The 23,295-nt window shown below is 40.2% G+C and overlaps 1 protein-coding gene across 1 annotated transcript; it reads right to left on the bottom strand.

Moving 5' to 3' along the window:
* Positions 1 to 48: 48 nt before the first annotated feature.
* Positions 49 to 22,975, bottom strand: LOC134207150 (heat shock 70 kDa protein cognate 2). The gene is made up of 4 exons (XM_062682872.1): positions 22,836 to 22,975; positions 22,086 to 22,280; positions 1,641 to 2,036; positions 49 to 1,581 (listed from the first exon to the last, which is right to left on the bottom strand). Exons 2-4 carry the CDS (start codon positions 22,257 to 22,259, stop codon positions 238 to 240), a joined length of 1,914 nt encoding a protein of 637 aa, XP_062538856.1. The 5' UTR covers positions 22,260 to 22,280; positions 22,836 to 22,975; the 3' UTR covers positions 49 to 237.
* Between the last annotated feature and the right edge of the window lie 320 nt (positions 22,976 to 23,295).

Below are 23,295 nucleotides of genomic sequence, written 5' to 3'. Positions count from 1 at the left end.
GGAATCGTTTTCATGGCTTTTCTCACTTCAAATAAATATCATGTCCAATCGAACACAAGCAACCCATTATTTATTAATCGTTTTTCGCTTTACCTTATTATAAATGCATAAATATGAAAGCATACCCAAACAGGCAACGCCGATAACAGAAGTTAGTAGCCGCGATACTTGGCACAGATTAGCCGTATAGCCGATAAATATTTGTTAAAACGAACCTCTTCGAACTCCCATACTTATTTAATCCACCTCCTCAACAGTTGGTCCCTTTCCTCCGGCCGTCGGACCAGCGCTTTCACCCCCTGCTCCTCCTCCACCTTGATGCATCTTAGCCATAATTGGTCCACAAACGCGCTGGCATTCCTTCAAATGGTGCTCAAACTCTTCCTTCTCGGCAAGTGTGTTTGCATCCAACCACGACATCTCCGAAGTACATTTGTCCTTGACCGTTTGCTTATCCGAATCGGAAATTTTACCAGCCGGAGCGTCCTCCACCGCTTGTTTACAGTTGAAAATGTAACTTTCCAACTGGTTCCTGGCTGTGATCTTCTCACGTTGACGTTCATCCTCCTCTCGGTATTTTTCCGCTTCGGACAACATCCGATCGATGTCCGCCTTCGAAAGTCGGCCCTTGTCGTTCTTGATGGTGATCTTCTCCGACTTACCGGTACTGTTGTCCTTGGCCGAAACATTTAGAATGCCATCGGCATTCAGATCAAACGTCACCTCAATCTTCGGTACCCCACGAGGAGCCGGTGGAATACCGGTCAGGTTGAATGTACCCAGCAAATTGTTGTCCTTGGTCATGGCGCGTTCACCCTCGAAAACTTGAATTGTTACTGCGTTCTGATTGTCGCTGTACGTGGTGAAAGTCTGTTGCTGCTTGCACGGTATACGAGAGTTACGTTCGATGATCTTAGTCATGACCCCTCCGGCGGTTTCGATTCCCAGCGAAAGCGGAGTTACGTCTACCAACAGAACATCCTGAATCTGCGAACTTCCATCTCCACTCAAGATTGCCGCCTGTACGGCTGCCCCGTACGCAACGGCTTCATCCGGATTGATGGACAAGTTCAAGGCTTTTCCGCAGAAGAAATCTTGCAGCATTTTCTGTACCTTGGGGATTCGGATGGATCCTCCAACCAAAACTACGTCGTGGATTGCTGCTTTATCCATCTTGGCATCGGTGAGGGCACGCTCTACCGGAGCCAGCGTCGAGCGGAACAAATCCATACACAGTTCTTCGAAACGTGCACGCGTAATCTTTGAATAGAAATCAACACCGTCATGCAGAGCATCGATTTCCAGCGATGCCTCGGTGCTCGATGACAAGGTGCGCTTCGCACGCTCACAGGCCGTGCGCAAACGACGTAGAGCACGAATGTTTCCACTCATATCCTTCTTGTGCTTGCGTTTGAACTCTTCGACAAAGTGATTCACCATACGGTTGTCGAAGTCCTCGCCACCCAGGTGGGTGTCACCGGCAGTTGATTTAACCTCGAACAACGATCCCTCGTCAATGGTCAGAATCGAGACGTCGAAAGTACCGCCGCCCAGATCAAAGATCAACACGTTCTTCTCACCCTGTAAATTGATAAAATGGGAATTTTATTAAATTTTATACATTAATCATAGACACCAACCTTGAGGTTCTTATCCAGTCCATAAGCCAAGGCAGCCGCCGTCGGCTCGTTAATAATTCGAAGAACGTTCAACCCGGCAATGGCGCCGGCATCCTTAGTCGCCTGTCGCTGTGAATCGTTAAAGTAGGCGGGCACGGTGATGACCGCATCGCTCACCTTACCGCCCAAATAAACTTCGGCCACTTCGCGCATCTTGGTCAGTACCATCGAGCTAACCTCCTCCGGTGCGAAGCGTTTCGTTTCGCCCTTGAACTCCACCTGGATCTTGGGTTTGCCGCAGTCGTTGATCACCGTGAACGGCCAGTGTTTCATGTCGTCCTGGATCTTCTGATCGTCGAAGCGACGACCGATCAGGCGCTTGGCGTCGAAAACGGTGTTCTTGGCGTTCATTGCCACCTACGCGGGAAGAAAGGGATGAGATGATGAGATACATTTTTGACTGACTATATAAAAACATATTAGTTTGCATTGATTCAAAGGAACTCTTGTCAGTTGCCTCTATTTTACCTAAGCTTCTCGGCAAAGTAAAGAACTGCGCTTACTTAAGTGGTTTAACAATGAGGATAATAAAAAACATAATTATCTTAGGTGAATTTAATATCATGTATAAAAATCCCTATACTGCCCATAAATTTATGCTTGAGTCCCATGCTTGATTTCCTATCTACTTACATGGGACTGTTATGTATTTACGGGCAGTATAATAATGTAATAAAACCATCCATAGATTAGGAGGTTCTTTTCTGATTGCCTTAATGTTCTTAGTCGACCAGACTATGCTATTTCGTACTATATAATAGCATTACGAACTATATAATAGGGCCGCATCTATGTTATTTAAGATTAATGAATAGACGCAATTTTTTAATACTTATTCACCTAAAGATAAATCCGTACCACTGCGACGACGAGTTGTCTGAAAGCATTTCATACGAGTTGAAAGTAGCAATTTCAACTGCATGATTGAATTTCTTTTATGAGCTCGGTGGTTATATGGCTATCGCTTCTGCCTCATAAGCAGGTGGTCGTTAGTTAGTTAGCAGTGATATCAATTTTTAACATATAGCATAATGAAATACATACTAAAAAAGTTTGAAGACAAAAGTGTTATCTCCCATATTTACCCTATCATAATGAAATGAGTGGAAGACAAATAAGCTTGTTTCTAATTTCTGAGAAAGATTCCTGACTTGATTTGAAACCATCAAAGTAAGCTAGATATGAACAACAACGGATAACCACCAAAATATCAATCAAAGCACTCGTGGTACTTCACCAGCAGTCAAAGACATGTGGTCATCCATCACAGAACGGAGTGACAGTTTTCCAGCGGACTGCCGCTTGCCTAGCAGCATGGTAATCTCCACAATTCCCTTCAGCATTCAAGAATGATTCTCATCAGAATCCGAGAGGAATTACCAACAGAATCCGAGAAGGGGCTGTCAACATACCACGTGGACAGGTTTTGGTCAGTTATTGATACCCCCCTCCCCACGCGTGGACAATTGCTCATATACATTTTCCAAAAATTTGTATTAACCGTGGACATTCACCATACCCCCACCCCCTAAACTATTCACGTGGTACGTGGACAGCCCCAAAGATTTCTCATTGGAATCTCTGAAGAATTCCTTTCAGAATCATCGAATCATACCAACTGGAACCCAAAATAATTCCCTACGGTTTTGTTGAGGGACACCCTTGAGAATCTGTGGGGGATACCCTTCATAATCCATGGAAGATTTGCTTCAGAATCCTCGTTGATTTGCTTCGTTCGAAGATTTGTTTCGGAATCGTTCGGAGATTTGCTTCGGATTTCCTTGACGATTTGCTTCGGAATCCCTTTGACGATTTGCTTCGGTATCCCTCGACGAATTGCTTCGTAATCATTCGCCAATTCGCTTCTGAATACATCGACGGTTTGGTTCGGAATTCCTCGAAGATTTAATTCGGATTCCCTTGCTTTGGAATCCCTCAACGATTGGCTTTATCATCCCTGGCGGACTCCCTTCGGAATTGAAGTCGCTCCCAACGATTTAACTTGGGATCCTTTGACAGATTGCTTTGGAATCCTTCTACAATTCACTTCTACATCCCTGGAAGATTGCCCACGATATCCCTGGAATATTCACATTAGAATTCATGGAAGATTTCTGACAGAATCTCTGGAACATTCCCGTTGGCACTCCTGGAAAAATCTCGTCGGAATTCCTGGAGGATTCCATTCGAAATCCTTAGAAGATTTTCATTTGAATCCCTGAAACATTTCCGTCGGATTTTCTGAAACATTCCTGTTCAAATTCCTGGAATATTCCCGTCGGAATTCCTGGAGGATGGAAGATCCCTAGAAGATGCTCATTGGAATCCCTGAAATATTCCCGTCAGAATCCCTGGAACGTTCCCTTCGGACTGTTTGGAACGTTCCTGTCGAAATCCATGGTTGATTGCCTCTAAAATCTCTGTAGGTTTCCTTCAGTATGCTTGGAGGTTTTTTTGTCGAAATATCTGGAGATTCTCGTCGGAATTCTTGGAACATTTCCTTTGGAATCACTGAAGGATTCTCATCGGCATGAGGAATGTTGCATTTTTCTCAGAATATTTATGAAATATGCAAAAATATAGCCAATCATCGGTTGGTAATCAAACACTATTCGATACTGCACTGTGTGATTGTTCCGCAATTGGCTTATTTTTACCGTATTTATCACATTACCACTAAGATAACTGAGGTGGTAAGGGGCTATAGCCACCCCCAAGCATCGGTGCTAGTTATGGTTCTTTTTACATTTCACCGTTTACCTAAGCGATTCCTACTGTTATACCTTTCACACTGACAATTCCAAAACTTCCCGTGGCATGTATAAGAGGTCTAACTAACCATCCTTCATCATCAACACGTCGTACATGATAGGAAGAGGCTCAAGAGAGGACAATGTTAGCACGAGTTAGTATCAACCCTAACTTGCTTATAAAAAAGTTGGCCGAAGACCAGAATTGAACCTAAGGCTTCCATCAAGTTCAGCGCTTTTCGACTGACGTGCTAGCCATCTGAGTTATATACATGCTTCTCTCATCTCTCACCTCTCTCGTGACAAAAGACTATTATAATCTTCGTTCTGTATTATGTGAATGTTAAACGGAATCGGTAAGATTGTGTGACAATTGATTGCATATTATTCTGCAACTCGGCCGTACGAAAATCTTTTTTTTGTTGTTAAATATATAAAATAAATTTGCACAAACTACACTTCGGAAAAATGCTAATAACTTCGTCGGGTCAACTTTAATTTTCTCGTGGTTTTCAGCGTTACATTCTGTAGTAAATGCTGCTGAATGAGTTTCCTAGTTTTTCATTTTCCAAAGTTAGTCAGAGATTTGAAAGTCTATCAGAGGTTAAACTGGTAATCGTGGAGGTTTCCGTAATTGTAATTGATTTTTTTTTTTTCCGAACGGTCCTCAGAGTCTATGAGGATTCCTGAGAATTCTTTCTATTCCTAAAAGTGCACAATAATGTTTTGAGATTTTCCAAGAGGTTTTAAGTAGACCTGTGCGCCGAAGTATTTGTGAACGGCGGCGGCGTAAAGCCATTTGTACACCGGCGGCGGCGGCGTCGGCGGCGTCACGCCGTAAGCAATGTTCGGCGGCGGCGGCGGCGGCGGCGGCGTGAATCGGCGTGAAGAATTTTGAGCTCAAAAAAAAGTTTTTTTTAAGTAGTTCTTTTGAAAATTCGGGGAAGGAATACAATCGGAAATCCCTTTTGGAAAAAAACCTTTGAAATCAGACTTAGGATTTTTTTCTTAGAAATTCGTTCTGGACTTTGTTTTTGGAATTTCTTATAAAAATTCTTCCAGTAATTCCTCAACAATTTCTTTTGAAACTCTAGGAAGCTATTTTTTGTATTCTCTCGAAATTTTCCTCTGGAACTTATTTAGAACATTCTCTAGGATTTTTTTCCATTCCTCCTGAAATTCCTTTAGCAACTTTTCCAGAAATTCCTATAGATCTCCGAAAATTTCTTTTAAAATTCCTCTAAGAAATCTTTCGGGAATCTCTTCTGAAATTCTTTTGAAAAACCTTCGGAAATTTTGTTTGTAAATTCATTCATTTTTCTAAATATTTGTTTACGTGTTGTTTTTTTTTAATTTAAAATAAGTCTTACACTCAAATTCCCTCAGGAGTTTCTTCGAAAATTCCTTTAAAAATTCCTCCATATTATAATTCATTCCGGAGATATCCCAAGTAACCAAAAGTACGGATAAGATGGGGTGTTTTGGCTTAATCAGCTCGCATTTTAATAACTTTTTGTATGGTAGGAGCGTAGAAGTGAACTTTGAAGTTCCGTTAAGGGGCTTGGAACTCAATGTGAACCAAGAGTGAACTAATTGGTTCGGTTAGGAACAAATTTAAGTAAAATCTGAACTTTTGGTTGCTTGGGATCCCTGCAGAAATTTTGTATAGTTTACTGAAGGAATTTTCTAAGGACTTCCTGGAGGATGTTCCAAAGGAGTTTCTGAAAAATAAATAAAAGGCCTTTCCGGAAGGTTTTCTGACGGAATCCCTGGATGAATGTCCATATAAATTCCTGTGGTTTTTCTAAAGAGATTTTCGAAGAAATTCCTGGAGAAACTTCCGACTCAATTCTTGAAGGATTAACTAAAAGAGAACCTGGAGAGATTTTCTAACAGAATTTTAAATGAAAGAATTTTTTAGTGAATGTTTCAAACAAATAGCTATTGAAATTTAAATAGAAATTCCTATATTTCTCTGAGAATTTCTTCGAAAATCTGGACAGTAGTAAAACAAACTCAGTTTTGACTCTATAATCAAGACTACATGCCAAGATAAACTCGAAAAATATCGAGATTGTGGATATTCAGATATGCTCAAGAATTTCTTGGGAATTTACTGCAGGAGTTCCATCGAAAATTTCTACAGATTTTCTCTAAAATACCTTAAATAATTCCCTAGAAAATATATTCAGGAATTATTTCGGTAAGACATCAAGAAACTCATTATAATATACCTTCAAAAATTCTGTCAGGAATTCCATCGGGAATTTCTTCAGGAATTCCTTCAAAAAACGTCCACAAATGAAACTAGCTTTTTCTTTGAAATTTCCCTTAGGAATTGCTTCGGAACTTCTTAGGACCTTAGGAATTCTTTTGGAAATTCTTTTAAAAAATCTTTTTGGATTGATTTTGACAATTCCATCAGGAATTCCTTCAAAAATTCTTTTTGGAATTGGAAATTAAAATTTCCCCACAGTTGTAATGGATTTGACGCGCCCTTCCTCGAAGAAGCTACCCCTCGAAAAGCTCAAAAAGGATTGCGAATTTATTTATTAGTCTGTTGGATTACACTGTTGAAAGGAGATCCCGCGGGCTTCGCGTAAGTGTCTTTGCTTATGGGTCTGCCGCCTCAGTTTTTGCCCTTCATACAGTAGTGCATTGAAAGCAGAATTCTTTAAATTCGACTGTAATATTGGGAGGAGCCGTATGCAGAGCAAGACTCAAGCCAGAATGATGGATAACTGTACATACACACATACTTTTCATTAATAAAGTTAAAAAAACACGCAAACTTTTGAAAAATTTCTTCGGAAATTATTTTAATAATTCCTCTGAAACTTTTCCAGGTATTCCATAAGACATTCCATTCCCCCGGAAATTCATTTAGTAATTCTTTCGGCCATTTCCTTCCAAAATTCTAGGACGAATTTTTAGATATGTGTGTGTGTGCTTCATCCTCTATCCCTCACCCAGCTGGGGGCGTTGATTAAGTAGTAGTACGAATAATTTGATCAGATCTCATGCTCCGTAATGGTGCCCTTTTTGTTATGAAGACTAGTACTACAAAAAGGAATCACTTCTGAAGCAAGGAAGGTTTCTTCAGAAGTGTAGGGAATGGGAAGTACTAGTTGTTCATAACAGGTACAGCAAGACTTCACAAGGACGCCCTTATTCGTACTAACTACTCAGGGAGTAGAAGGCCAAGAAGAGCCACCGCTGCTAGCTAAAGCTTGAACCGGATATCTGGGACTCCCACAATATCCGCGGCAATAGTAGAAAACGATGCCCTGTACGTATTTAGTGTTCAATTTTTCAAATTCATATATTGGTGAAGCAATGAGAGAAAAAAAAGTAAAGAATTGGAACGTGCTCACCAATTTAGTTCATCCAGAGTTTTGCAGTTATGATCCTACTTTGTTTCTATTTAGTCTTTGGCCCAACAATGGCTGATTTGGCTGCTGCGAAAGCTTTCCTGGGGTTAGTGCCTTTTGAAGTTCTGGTTGCTGTTACTGTCATGACATTGAAAGTGGTTCTAGCGCGTTCACAGTATTGAGTCAATATCTTCGAGCGAAAGTAAAAAATATTGAAAAACATACTTGTTGAATCCTGAAAAGATGTGACGAAAAGAAAGATGGCAGCATCAAACATTACAACATGAGTGATTTTGTTTGAAAATCAATATGTAATTTGGTTATCTTCGGATGACCACGATTCATTGAAACTAAAGTATCCTTTATTTCATTAAAACTTGAAGTCAAGCCATTTATGGAAAAATGCAATGGCAATAGAAATAAGGTAGAACATTCAAATTATTCTAGTTGAAGTTTTGGAAAACAGGTAAAAACTAATGACAGTTCGAATCACTATATTTTGTTAGAATGCGAGCCAAAAAATTGAACATTTAGATATTACTGAAAATAAATATATCTATAGATATTTTGATTGGAACTATGACATTTTTTTTTAAATTATATCTTTGCTGGTGGTTTTATTATAAATAGAAAGACTGGTCAGTACGCTGGTTAGCCAAATGAATTGAATAATCGAAAAAATATTGTTATCATATGGAAAATGCCAATTGGATTTTATCCAATATACGAAAACGCTCTTACTGTTTTTAAAGCATTTAAATCGTACGAAGAGGCCCTAAGTGTCGTAAGCCATTGAAGGACCTTCAAACAATGCTTACTAAGTATTCATAAAGCAATTGTCGAGGAAATGTATGAACTCAGTATAAATTTCAGGACATACAAAATTTACGGATATAGTAAATCAGAAGTAAATCCTCACATTATGTTTTTCAAGCGATGGTCTAATAACAATTTTTACATGCGCTAGAGTAGGGGTGATGCTACACATGTTTGCACTTCCTCACAGATAGGCGCGACAGACAAATAACGTTTGCTATTCTGATTTGCACGTTAAGGCCTTTGGATTCTATGAAATATCGAGACAAGAAATTAAAAAATCACTTCATGTAAAAAGCAACCTTGCTGTTCAGAAAACAAATAAAACATATAGTTATAATAAGAACATAAAAATTGAAATGATACTTAGAATTCCACTTCACAGCATCGACACGGCAAACTTGACGTCGAGAGAAGCTCTACGAGAAGCACATAATTTTCACCCTACGAATTCTGTAATCGTGATTTCATGCATCTATTCCAGCATGTTACAGGTCAGCAGCCGTGATTATATCTAGCAGCAGCATCTGACGCATTGGCCAGCTTTATTTGCGGCCGCTTGAAGCCTTCGTTTTCTTAGCCAGGGAATTTGAAGGCAATTTGCAGATAGGTCCAGAGTTGGCATCATCAGTTGATGTGGTTGACTCACCGTTGACACCGAATATTAAAACTTTTAAAAACTTTAAATTCGAAAAGAACGAAGAAAATGACAGAGGCAAAAAACAAACCGTCTTGCTTCCACTAAAATTTTAAAGTTTTTCGTGTTGTTTTATCCCTTCGGATCCAAAACGTCATAAAATCGTCACGTGATAAAATCAGGGGTTGACATAATCGAGGGTAGACAAAATGAATTGTCTTAAAATATTGTTTGAAAATATTTAAAACTTTTCAGAATATTTACATGAATCTGGCATAACAAGCGATTAACGAACATTATTCGACCAATTTCGTTTGTTAATATGTCCAACAACATTTGAGAGTTGTTAACCCGGCCCGGTGTAACGCATCGAAATAGCGACTCATGGTGAATCAACTGTATTAAATTTTATGAGTATGTTAGAATACAAACACGTCACGAAACGTAATGAGTATAATAATGGTGATGCATATAACGTACTTACCACACATGGACTGGACTTACAAGCACCAATCCTGATTCGAGAAGTCAGGAAAATCTTATCAAAAGCCATCAACTTTAATGAGGTAGCCCTCACTCTTGTTGCTCCCACCACTGCCAGTTATTCGATCGTCAGTGATGGTTTGGTTGTTCATGACCAGAAATAGTTTGTACATCTTCGCCCAGACCCTCTCGGTGTTCGTCGCGTGCTTACCCTTATGGTGTTCTAACTTCCTCTCCACGACTTTGTTCTGCTTGACTAGCGTAAAGCTCTTATGTGCTCGAAAAAATGACTCTTCCATTCCCTCTTCAACCGCAAGGTATCGTTCACATCCATTCATCCAGCGCAGCGTAAGACTCGGAATCCGTGTCACCCTCCTAATCGAAAGCTTCCGGTTGTCGACAAATACCTCTGTTCAAAGCTGTCCTTGAATTGGTGCTACCTCTGGTAACAGTGGTGGTGATGCTGATCAACGCAACGCCAGGAGCAAGGAATTCCACATTTCCACTGCTTTCAATAGCTTTCATTAACTTTTACTTTAATTTCTTCAAATAATTATTCAATTGGATGCGAAAAAATAAAAAAAATGACAGCATCACGCACAAAAAAGCCGTCCGATGCTCTTCTAGGGCGAATTTTTAGATATCAGATATAATTTCCAAAGGAATTACCGACATTCTTAAATTCCTTCAAGATTTTTTTTACATTCCTCCAAGAATTCCTTCTGAATTTTCTCCAGGGATTCCTTCAGAAAATTCTCCAAAAATTACTACGAAGATAGATCCAGAAATTCCTCAAGACTCTAAGCAATTTCTTCAGGTTCATTCCTTCAGAACTTTCTCCAGGACTTCCTTCGAAACCTATTTCAAGAAAACCCAGAAATTTATTTGAGTATTGTTTATCAAAATAAAGTATTGAGTATTTGTTTATTAGTCTGTTGGATTACACTGTTGAAAGCAGATTCTCTCTATCTTCGCGTAAGTGTCTCTACTCTGCCTCGGATATTCATCTAGTATTTCTTTCGGAATTTTCTCCGCCATTTGCTTCCAAAATTCTAGGACGAAATTTCGGATATCTCCGTACGAATTCCAAGAGAACTCCTAAAGAAATTGCCGACATTCTTAAATTTCTTTAAGAATTTTGTTGGACATTCCTCCAAGAATTCCTTCAGAATTTTCTCCAGACAATCATTCACGGGGATAAATCCAAAAATTTAAGTACAAGGAGGAGTGAAGGAAATGTTCAATTTGATGGGTCACGTGTCCCATCGTGCTCCAGAAGCCAAGTTACCATTTTTGCATTCGCATATCACGAAGCTATCACAATGATACTCCATGCTCAGGGAATTTAAAAAAATCCTACCAGACTGGGAATCCAAATTCAACTTTCAACACTATGACTTGTAGCCGCAAATATAAGCACTAGACCAATTAAGATATGTAACATTCAAATCTTTGAAAAGATGATGAACCACCCAATGCGACCAGAATGAGGTTATTCCACATGAAGTTACATATGAGATTAGAAGTTCATTGCTACGCTCGTTGATTTGGATGGTTCTTGGATGGCCTAGCATTTAACACGCCAATGCCGGTAAAAGTGACAGAGATAAAAACAAATCTGCTAAAGGTATAACAACTTTTCAATCAATGCCTGATAGGTTGCCTTGGTCCGGTAGATGCAAACGCACTACATACTGTGATTTTTGTGTTGGCCAATCATCGGCGTGAAATACGAAGTTCGGCGGCGTGAAGCCAATCGGCGTATGGCGCGCCGCCGACAGCTTGACCGGCGTCGACGTCGGCGTACGTCAATAAGTGTCGGCGGCGGCGCACAGGTCTAGTTTTAAGGTTTTAACGGTTTCTGCTCTTCCATAAAATTATTGAAAATTTTGTGGAAGTTCAGCTTGAAATTATTAAATATTTTATTAAACTTTTTTTTTTATTCTTTATTAAAGAGGCTTACAGCCCTGGGCTGGCTTACTGCTGCGAATCTTCTTCTTCTTCTTCTATTTTCTATATATAAAAATGACTTTGCTTTTCCTTTGAGGCATTATAACTTACAAACGGGTTGACCGATTTGTAAGATTTGTTCACCAATCGATTCGTCTTGGAATCAGCTGTGTTTGTATGTATGGAAAAGCGGGAAATTTTGTTGGGAAAGTAGGATAATCATGAAAATGCAACGGTCTGATGTGTTGTGGAGAAAACAATCATGCTTACACTGAATTCGATCTAGAGTGCGGCGCTAGCCAACGCGAATCCGTGGGGTGACGCCTACAAGATAGATGTACAAACCAAAGGGAGCTCTTCACCCCCCGAACGGTCTCCGGATAGGTTGGCGAGGATTATCGAGGTACTCTTCCCATCCCGAGCCACAAGTTCCTGGCCTTCTGCACCGCAAGGCAATATGGGTGCGGCCGAAATTGTGGCTCTGGTGACAAACGAAGAGTTACTCGCGGTGGCCAAATCCTTGGAAACGAACAAAGCTCCAGGGCCTGATGGAGTTCCGAACAGCGCTCTCAAGGCAGCAATCATACCGAACCCGAACATGTTCATGATAGCTATGTAGAGATTCTTAGATGAGTGTAGATTCCCCGAAAGATGGAAAAGACAGAAACTGGTGTTGTTGCCGAAGGTCGGTAAGCCACCGGGCGACCCATCGGCGCATAGCCCAATCTGTCTTATAGACACGACGGGCAAGTTGCTAGAGAGGATCATTATCAACAGGCTGACCCCGTACTCAGAGGGTACGAGTGTAGGCCTTTCAAGCAATCAGTTCGGTTTTCGCAAGGGTAAGTCGACGTTGGACGCTATTAACTCGGTGGTAGAGACCGCCGAGATAGCTATCCAACCAAAAAGGCGAGGTATTTGATACTGTGCAATAGCGAATTTGAAGAATGCATTCAACAGCGCAAGCTGGGATATCATCGCGCTCTCGTTACACCGGCGCTAGAGGCATGGAGCTTGCTCAACATAAGATGGAGGTGGTTATCGTCAACAACCGCAAGTCGGTTCAACATGCAGTGATTCACGTGGGTGAAGTCGCGATCGCATCAAAGCGGAGTTTGAAGCTCCTTGGGGTCGTATTAGACGACAAGCTAACCTTCGCCTTACCCATGTCGACTATGCGTGCAAGAGGGCTTCGACTGCTGTTGCGGCATTATCGAGGATGATGTCCAACAGTTCCAAGGGTTGTGCCAGTAGACGTAGGCTACTGGCAGACGTTGCCGTATCTATTCTTAGGTACGGCGGCCCGTCCTGGGCGAGAGCTCTGGGGGTAATCAATTACCTGCGGAAGCTGGAGAGCACGTACCGCTTGATGTGTCTCAGACAAGGATGTTATCGATCATTTAGTAATTTGCGTTCGATCATTTAGTAGTTTGTCAATAACTCATTGCAGAAGCTGAATTTAAAAATGTGTTGTATGGTGGACTTCTAGTGCGAAGGTTTTTCTACAACTCGGAGTTATAGCTATAGTTTCAGTAACTTAGACTAAATGATAACAACATTCCAATCATTTAGTTAAAGCTACTGCAACTAGTGCTATAACTCCATTATTAGTTGAATTCTAACAGCAAACCATTAGACAAAGTTGTAGATAAACCTTCGCACTAGAAGTCCACCATACAACAAATTTTGAAATTCAGCTTCTGGAATGAGTTATTGACAAACTACTAAATGATCGAACGGAAATTACTAAATGATCGATAACATCCTTGGTCTCAGAGTGATATTTACCTACAGCACGATATCACACGACGCAGCCTTCGTGATTGCGAGCATGATGCCAGTCGGGTTGGTCATCCGGGAAGACGGTGTTTCGAACTACGTGGTACCAGAGGAGCCTGCGAACGCATCAGACTTCGGTTGCCAGATGGCAGCGCGAGTGGGATAACTCTTCTAGAGGTAGGTGGACCCACCGGTTGATACCTTACATATCGAGCTACGTAGGGAGACCCCATGGAGAAGTTCACTTCCATCTGACATAATTCCTGTCAGGCCATGGCTGCTTCCGGCAGAACCTCCACAGGTTTTAGCACGCGGAGAGCCCCGTTTGCCCTGACTGCCCAGGTGTTGATGAAACGGTAGAGCACATACTGTTCGTATGTCCTCGTTTCGACGTCGAAAGAAGAGCTATGCTAGACGTTTGCGGTCGGGACACAACCCCGGAAACCCTTATCCAGAGGATGTGCCAAGCGGTGGAGAAGTGGAACGCAGTTTCGACTGCAACCACTCAGATTGCCTGCAGCTTGCAGAGAATCTGGCGCGCCGAGCAGCAGTCGACAAGCATGACTAACTTGTGATTGATTAGTTAGAGCGAAAACAGGCTTAGTGCGAGGAAGTGAATGAGAGCTTTGCACATGTCGAGGTAAGAGTGTCGCAGCGGGTGGCAACCGCAGTCGTCACCACGGGACAAGGCAGAAAAGAAAGCGCATAGGTGTTAGTATGGACTACATATGCCGAGGTAGTAGGGTCGTAGCGTAGAAGTTTTGGTACCTACCGCTATCGACACCTCGAGACATTACAGAGAAGAGTAGAGTGAGCATCCAAGTCAGACTCATGTGGTATGATAGAGGTGAGCACCCGAGTCAGTCCCACATGGTGTGTCAGAGCGTGAGTCGAGAGGAGTGGCAGGGTGTGCTAGAGTGAGCACCCAAATAAGTCTCAGATTGGTGTGCTAGAGCGCGAATCAGGTGGTACGGTTAGTATCCAAGTTAGTCTCACATGGTACGTAAAGGGTGAGCACCCAAGTTATACTCACATGGTATGTCAAAATGTATTTTCGGCGTGTAACAAGCCAAGAGTAATATGTTGCTTACGCCAATTTTTTCATTTCTCTAATTTGTGGTCGCGCCTCTGTGGGCCACTTTGAATAATTTTTGACACTTGACAGATACGACAAATCAGCGTCATATGAAATTTGCAGTTGTTTATGAGGTTTCATCACCGCGAGAAACTTATTGATTGATTTTCATTGGCTTTTATCGGTGAGATCGAACTACCTAAGCTCAAAGTGGAAGGGAGCATGTTTGCAAAGCACGATGAAGCACAGAATTGAAAGTTATCGCAAGCGAGCGACAAGTATGAAATTGAATAGAAGTTGAAACGTAAGCAGAGGGCCATTGAAGAACAACACGAAATTGAAATCGCTGTTATTTTACCTAACGTCCACCCAGGAACGGCTATGCGGTAAGCTATGCCTGTCTTGGTAAGATAGTTCACACACTATCAGCCAAGCCGTTCCTGGGTAGACGATAAAAACAACATTCAATTTCAACTTGTCATCAATCAAGAAAGAAATTTGCAGTTTGACAGTATACGTAACCATAGCCAATAGACCAACGCCAAATGAACTCCCCTAAGAAATTATGAGGTTTGAGCCAGGGGGAGAATGCGGAGCCCTACCCCGACATGTGCGATATCTGGATTTGGTTATAAAATGTAAACAACAGTGTTAATTCTTAATTCTCTACCACTTCCATGCAAACCAACACCATCAATAAATAGCAAAAGCCTTCATCTACGTATTGAAGGTGTTGGTTTGCGCCTACCCATCATTCATTCAATATGGCGGTTAATGTTTTTGTTTCAATTTCGTTTAATTAATTATAACAAAGCTCCGGAAGTATCGACAGGTTATTTTTCGACATAAAAAAGGCATTCAAACACAAAAGGCTCGATATACCTCAACTCATGGCAAGTTTTCGTCAGGAAAAGTTAATCGCCGATAATTAGCACTAACTGTGTACGAACCAATCACCCAAAATAAGCAGCTGAATTCGGGTATATCACCCAGAAACTGGGTAGAGTGCCATTATACTGCGGATAACAGGCGTTTCACCCTCCTGGCCAAATCGCATCAAGCGCCGGCAAAAAAATACCCACTTTTCTGCCCAAGCTTTCTTTTGGCAGATTTGATTGGTCGCAAATAGTTTTGAATATCTCTCGACCTGAGGATGTTCTGCAAAAATGTACGTATGTGCGTACGTGTGGTTTGATAGAACTCCTAGAACTCCGACCACATGTAGTCTATGAAGATTTTCCTCAGGTTATTTTTCAAGTGTTTTATGTAAAAATTCCGTAAAGAATTTCCGCATAAATTCACAGGGGAACATTTGCAAGAATATCAAAAGGAATTTCCATAGATGTTCTCGAAAAAATTCCGCTAAAAGTTTTGGAACGAAAGTTTTTATATATAAATTATGTGGTGGAAAAAATGGAGTTTACTGGGGAAAGTTTTCTAAAGTCTAAAAGAATTTTTCGAATTGTTTAAGGTTAAGGAGAACGCGACTGATTCGATCGGTGGTTTTACACAGAATGAATTTAACTTTATTTAATTCTTAGCTTTACACCTATTTCTAGTAAGGCACCTCCTAAAGCTATCTAGGGGCTGTAAAGAGAATGCAAAATAATAATACGAGGAAATGTCCCAACTTTTATGATCACCTTCCATTCTCGCTCCGATGTAATGACACGTGTGCTGCGGTGCCTAGGAGAATTACTGGATGCGATGCGACAAGTGTTGATTAATCAACCAGTCAATCGGTGCGTACGGGTGACTGGTTGGCGTTGCGTTTATGGCGGTGATAAATGTTTCCTGATCTGTCAATGCATTCGGTACTAATGCTGAAGATGCGTTGATTTCGGGTAGATGGTTGAAGACACGTTGTTTGAATTTATGAATGCTGGAGAATATTTGTTATATGTTTGGTAATGGACGTTCCTTCCGTTAACTTATATAAAGAAGATAATGATCAAAACTGGCTTGTTTCTTGTATATCAATGCATCTTGTGCCGAATTTCTTAAAGCGTGATAAAAAAAAATCCACTGACAATAACGGAACAAAACTTGATAAGAAAATTATTTTGATCTTTGATGTCGAGTCAAGAACGAGACACTGAAGATGAGGTACAAACTCGTTTTATGACAAGAAACAAAACATGTTAAAACCATCATCTCATCTATACAGCGGTGCTTATTGAAAAAGTTTTGACTGTTTAGTTTTTGTTCACTTAGCCTCAGTACTTATTGTGGTGAAAAGAGCTATCTAGAAGGGCTGTTATACTAACTGCGTCTTCGTCCTATTTTGAGTTTGGTACAAACAAGGTAAAGTTGAAGTTTAAAATTATATTTAATATTTATGATGAAACGAACTTGAACAAAAGACGTTGTTGTAACCAACAATGATAATTCACGTGTATTTGCTTAGAAATGAAATCTGGTTCGCGCGAATTTGGCGCGAAATGGATCTAATGTCGCGCGGAAATGGCGGAAAATTCTTCGGAAATTCCTACAGAAATTTTATCAGGAAAATTCCCTTAGGAGAATTACTTCGGATTTTTTTCTTAAATTGCTCTAGTAATTCCTGCGGAAATTGGTTTAGGAATTCCTTCGAACTTTGCTTCAGCAATTATTTCAGGAATTTCTAAAATAAATTCTTCCAGTAATACTAAGAAATCCCTCTGCGAAGAAATTCTTGGAATTCCTTTAGAATTTCTTCAGAATTTTATCCAGGATTTTTTTCGGTTTTTTTTTTTAATCTCTTTAGATATTCCACCGTAAATTTAATTAGATATTCCTTGAGACCTTCGGATATTCCTTTAAGATTTTTTTTTTCGGAAATCACTTCAGAAATTCTTTTAGGAATCATTCGGAAATTACTTTAACAGTTCTTTCCGAAATTTCAGTTAGAAACTCTTCGGATTTTTTTTAGTATTTCCTATTTCATTCTTTAATAAATTTTTGGTAAAATTCTTCCAATAAAATTTCTGGAATAATTCCTGCGGGAATTTTGGAAGAAATTTCGTATGGTTCGTATGGTTACGCAGGATTCCTTGGAGGAATTTTCTAAGGAATTTCATAAAACAATTTCAACAATTCCTGAAGGAGTATTCGATGGATTATCCTTAAGTATTTTCGGAGAAAATGTTAACGGAATTTCAATGTAATTTCTAAAGAAAATAAAAGAACTCGTGAATGTTTTCAGGGATTTTCTTAGATTTCTTTCTTTGAATTTCCAAAGGAATTTTTGGATTTATCTGTGAAGAAATTTCCTGGGGAAATACCAAGAGGAAAATTCTGTCCAAGGATTGTGGGAAGAATTCGTGCAAAAAAATCAAGAGGAGTTACTGGAGAAATTTCCGAGAGAATGGAATTTCCGATTGTATTCGAAGGAACACCTGAAATAATTTTCGAAAGAGTTTCTATAGGCTTTTTTTCCCTTTTGTTAATTTATTAAGCTCATTTGTCTAAAGAAAAACTCTACGGAGCCGAATTTCTTAGTAAATAATTGATTATTCTAACAATTCAAATACCACATTTAGTATAATTTCTTACGGACGCACTTCTTTTTCGGGCGAGAGCTTGAACCGGGACCGGATATAGAATGTGAAGCCGCGAATTGAGCTCGTTGCTGGTTGCCTCTTCCAGTGTTTCCGTGTTTTCCTTTCGAAATTGATTATCTGAACTGCCGTAATCTAAAAAAGTGACGTATACGCCATTTTCCAAAAATGGTGTTAACGAGTAGTATTCATCGAGCTCTTTAACAGAAAAATGGAAAACATGCATGTTGTAAAATGGCGCATACGTCACTTTTTCAGATTACGGCAGTGAAGCATCTGCTCCAATTTCGAACGTGTCCGAAGCAATGTCGCAGAGTTCATCTTCCAAAATTTCAATTACCTTATCTCCAATTGCATCTAGAAGCTAGTAGTTTTCAGATACTATATCTGTTCCTGCTACGACGCCAGCATATGCATCACATGCAGGTTTCTCATGTTGCTTCTTGCCTCAGCTGCCCTGATTCCGCGTTGAGGGCAAACATCTTTTCTGTGTCCTAATTCCCGGCAAAAGAAGCACGTGTTCTCGAGGCCGTCATAGAATATTCTTCCTTTGCAATTGAAAATGTCTATCGTAAGGGGAATATCCTTCTACAAACGCAGATCATCATCCCCAAGCTCCGGTGGTAGATCGAATACTTTACGTAGCATACATTGATTCCTGCGATTGATATACGCACTTCAACCGCCTTTCCGTTTACATACAAAAAATTACGTGGATCTGCATTTTTTCTCAATGCTTCCTTCATTGCCTCCAGGGTCGTGAATTTCAAAAAATCGACCGTTCCTGCGCCATTCTACCTATACGCAGATTCTATTTGCATCAAGTCTGCAGCCAACTGCTTCTTTTTAGGCATGATTGAATTGCAAGTTATACACAAAGGCCCTATGGACATGTGTGGACTTGATGGGTTGACGTCAGAGTGTTACAGAACGTAGTTGATCTGGTGATTTGAAGTCCGGAACAGTTTGGAGAACTTAGAACACCTGGTAGAGGCATGATTGAATTGCAAGTTACACCCAAAGGCTCTATGGACATGTGTGGGCTTGATGGGTTGACGTTGGTGTGTTACAGAACGTAGTTGACCTGGTAGATCAATTGATCTGAACTCCAGAACGATTTGGAGAACCTACACACTTAATTTTTTTTACCGGGATCTCAGCGAAATGGTCAACTTTTACCGAGATTCGCACAGCCGTGCCCCAGCAAACATGTTTTTTGCCGAGATTTCTGTCAAAATTGCTGGAAATCAGCAATTAATTTGCCGAAAATCAGCTAACAAACGTCATTTTTGCCGGAATATCAGTTTTTTATTTTGCTGGTGCACGGCTGTGCGGATTTTTTGCCGATCTGCAAAAATAAAAACTATAAGTGTGTAGAATTTCTGTAGGAATATTGTTTGTATTACGTTATTTATGTCCTTAGAAATCATTTTTGGACACATATCTGAAAAAATTCTAGCTCAAGATCGTTTGAAAAATAGCTAAATGTAGTCATTTTGAAAACTGTTTTGTTTTCCAACACAGCAGACCCTTCCAAAGGCAACTAGGGATGTTCGAAAAGTTTATGTGGCATTTCCTTATGGAATGGTAATGAACTATGCTAAATTATATTGAGTAAACTGAATTTTACAATTTTTTATTATTAGGAATATCTGAAAGTATTCTTATTTTTTTTGTTGGAAGAATCCTGAAGGCATTTCCTTAAAAAAATATTATTTACTAAAAAATGTTAGAAGTTGATTTCCCAGGAATCTTGAGAACATCTGAAGAATTCAGGTGAGTAGTAAAACCCGGTTTTGACTCTGGAATTGCTTGCTAGAAAACTTCCCAAATTGTTGCAATTACAATCTATCCATTATCACACAGGAATTGAAAGTTTTTGAAAAAATATTCCATAAAAATCATGGGGACCTTTTCAATTATAGACGAAAATATGCAATAAAAATTTCTTTGCATTTGAAACTGCCTGACATTTTTTTAAATAATTTATTGCTTGACTCATTAACGCTTCCAATTATAATTCTTACTACTGACGCCAAATCATAAATGAACTAATTACGCTATAAATGCTTGTGCCCCATCTTGACCAGAATTCTGACGCCGCCAGTGTCAATGCGATCATACAAACAATGATTTGTTGGCATCGCGGGCATCGCAATCAACTCAGTAATTGACATATCGACTAGAATGCTAAGCTTAACCATAAATCTGAGCAACGCTGGTCGCAGGGTACGTTTTGCTAGTTTAACATATCTCTTACAAGCCCTAAACTACATATCACAGCCGTGTTGACATATGTATGCCATTTATTCTGAGCAAAACAACCTGGAACGTCTAACTGTCATGAATTTCTAGTCTAGGGAAACATTGTCAACCTGAGATCGACATCGAGAACGTACAGCGGAGGCTAAGGTCAAATCGCACCGTCAGTTCGGAATACGGAGATGCGATATTTTTGGAATTTCACGCGCGTGCTGCTCCAATCTACACAGTTTACCGTCTGTGCATATGATGGTGGCACGATTATTAAGATGGAAACCCAAATTGTACGTGCGTGGGAAATTAGGGAATTATTCACAGTTTATTGAGTGACAGTGACACTTTTAATTAGAATAGGTGCTAAACATTGATGACTAACTAGGTGAGTTGAACCACCTTGTTAGGGTGTGTAACGGGGTCGTTTTTTTTATTAAATTAAATTATTATTTTATCATTAATTTATATTATTATTAGTCTGTTATATGTAGCTCCAAAGGATAATAAATTAAAGCTTTGGTTGATCCTCAATGACTCAATATGAATCTATACTTCTGTATACTAAAGCGTATGTCATTACAACGGAATTCAATTCTGACTTCTTTTGGTAGATCGTATAGCATTTTCTGAAGTTTAGCTCAATCATTTGAGTAAGTACTATTCCATTAAATTCCACCATTTGTTTGTAACTTTATTGATTCGTAACTAAACCTCAATAGTAAGGTTGTCTAAGCTGACAATCAGTAGAGCTGCTGGGAAAGGACATTTTATTCCAAACTATGCTGGAATTGAGAACTGCATTAATCAATCCAACATATTATTCAGAAAATATGAAAGAATGAAGAACTGGTTGACCTCATAAATGTTCGATCTGTAAGAAAGGACACAATGAAAGTATGCAGTATGCTACTTATAAAGAGATTATCTTCTGAACTCAAAACTCTGTCGCATGTTCTGTTTAACAGGCTAAGAACGCTTGAGGAGTTCTTCGTCGGCAAAAACCTGGTTAGGTTTGAAATAGTTTGGCCTACTAATATGTTTGAATTTTGATTCCATGTTTTCTATCTAGGGGGAATGACGGCTTTGGCAGGTTTTGTTCTATTATTGTCAGGGGGTTTTTCATGACTGATTATGCTCAAATTTGGCCTAAACATTCTTTGCATTACAAAGAATATTGTGGTCAAATTTCATAAAATTTGGTCGACAAAAACCCCCCTGCCAATAATAGAACAAAACCTGCTAAAGCCGTCTTTCCCCCTATTTAACATATCGAAATCCCAAAGACAAGTCTTTTCTATTTTATGCTATACATCGTCATGTTTGCAAAAGGCTGGCCCTAGCATTTTCATGATTAATATGCTCTTCTTATGCATTGAGAAAGTTCACACAGCGGGACTGGCGGTTTTTGGCTAACTTGATCACGACGCGGAACAACACATGTTTTGTTGGTTGTTCGTTCAAGCGCGATCGCATAGTTGGAGTAGTCCTTTTAAGGCGAAACAATTGATCGTCGAGATAGATGTTTGTGACGACCGGCGCAGTCAGCGCGCGCCTCAAGTAAGTTGTTCCAGTTATATTCGAGCGACCTGTTGGTTGCCATATCGGACCAACTTATGCAGTGTAAATAATATGTCATCGTATTACACTTCCAATTGGTTTCGATCGGTGTGCGATCGTGTGTCGTGATAAGCAGGGCTTATGAATTGCAAATTTGGCTTTGGTTCACCATTTTTGGCGAGATATCACTCACCTGATTCTTGGCAGCATCGCCAATCAGCCGTTCCGTGTCGTTGAAGGCAACGTACGATGGAGTAGTTCGGTTGCCTTGGTCATTCGCTATAATCTCCACCTTGCCATGTTGCCAAACCCCCACACAGCTGTAGGTCGTTCCCAGATCGATTCCGACGGCTGGTGTTTTACCCATGTTTCGCGCTTTTTCTCAAACCTGTTGGAACAACAAACACGGATTTCTCAATAATAACCGAATTACTTCTGAGCGATGTATGAGATTAAAAATGCAGCGTTCTAAAAATAGCCATGCACGAGAATATCCTCCAGTCGAGCGGAAAACCGATGATAAATCTTTCCAAAATTTTCTTCCCACACGCGTGTAGGAAAATAAAGTGTCTAACCGCCCACGATCGAAACGTTTTTGTCTATTTTCGTTGCATCACATACACTGCCGGTGGCTTTTCATCCGTATCCAATAAAAATAAGATTTTTCTAGATCAACCACCACAAGTTCCTTAATCTGCATCAAAATCTTCTCACAATTACACATTCCCACAATTAATCATCAATTTGCCATCGTCATCGCATCTTAGCAGCCACTCGATGTCCTTATTTGGAGAAGCGCTTGTTAGCATTGCTAATCAGGCTTGCTAAGATGGGCGCAGCACCGATCACCGAACACCAAACCATAATTCAATTAGACACTTTCGGGCAATTAGAGCATATTTTCTCCGGGTGGCCTACAGCATTCGCACACTTGAAGGCTTACTCAGTAGGATAAAGAACCGGCTGGGGAGTTCACAAAAAAAACTTCCTTGATTTTGGCGCACTGCAATTCACGAGTTCTGCACTGGACAACCGCGACGATCAGAGTATCCGTTCGGCGTCGCGATCGTGTCGTTTTTAAAGTGGTGCTCTCACGATTTGCGGACAGCGACGGCGCTAGGCGTCGCTACGTCTTGGCGCGTGAGTGGTTGCGATATTATGAATAACGTTGCTCAGTGCAACGGGAGTAGGTTTCAATGAGTGAATGTTCTGGAAATGGTTTGTCGAATTGGGATGGAACTCTCATAGTCATTGCTCAATGATTGCATCAACTCTAACTCTATGAAATAGATGTCGCACTATATCCGCTTTACTTTGCCACCGAAAAGTGAATCTTATAGTTGACATATACTTTGTTAAAACTTTATAATCACCGTACGGTAGTTAAACAACGATAAAGCATC

This window comes from Armigeres subalbatus, chromosome 1 (assembly GCF_024139115.2).
Source record: "Armigeres subalbatus isolate Guangzhou_Male chromosome 1, GZ_Asu_2, whole genome shotgun sequence".
NCBI lineage: Eukaryota > Metazoa > Arthropoda > Insecta > Diptera > Culicidae > Armigeres > Armigeres subalbatus.
This window is presented reverse-complemented; position numbering and strand designations above follow the sequence as displayed.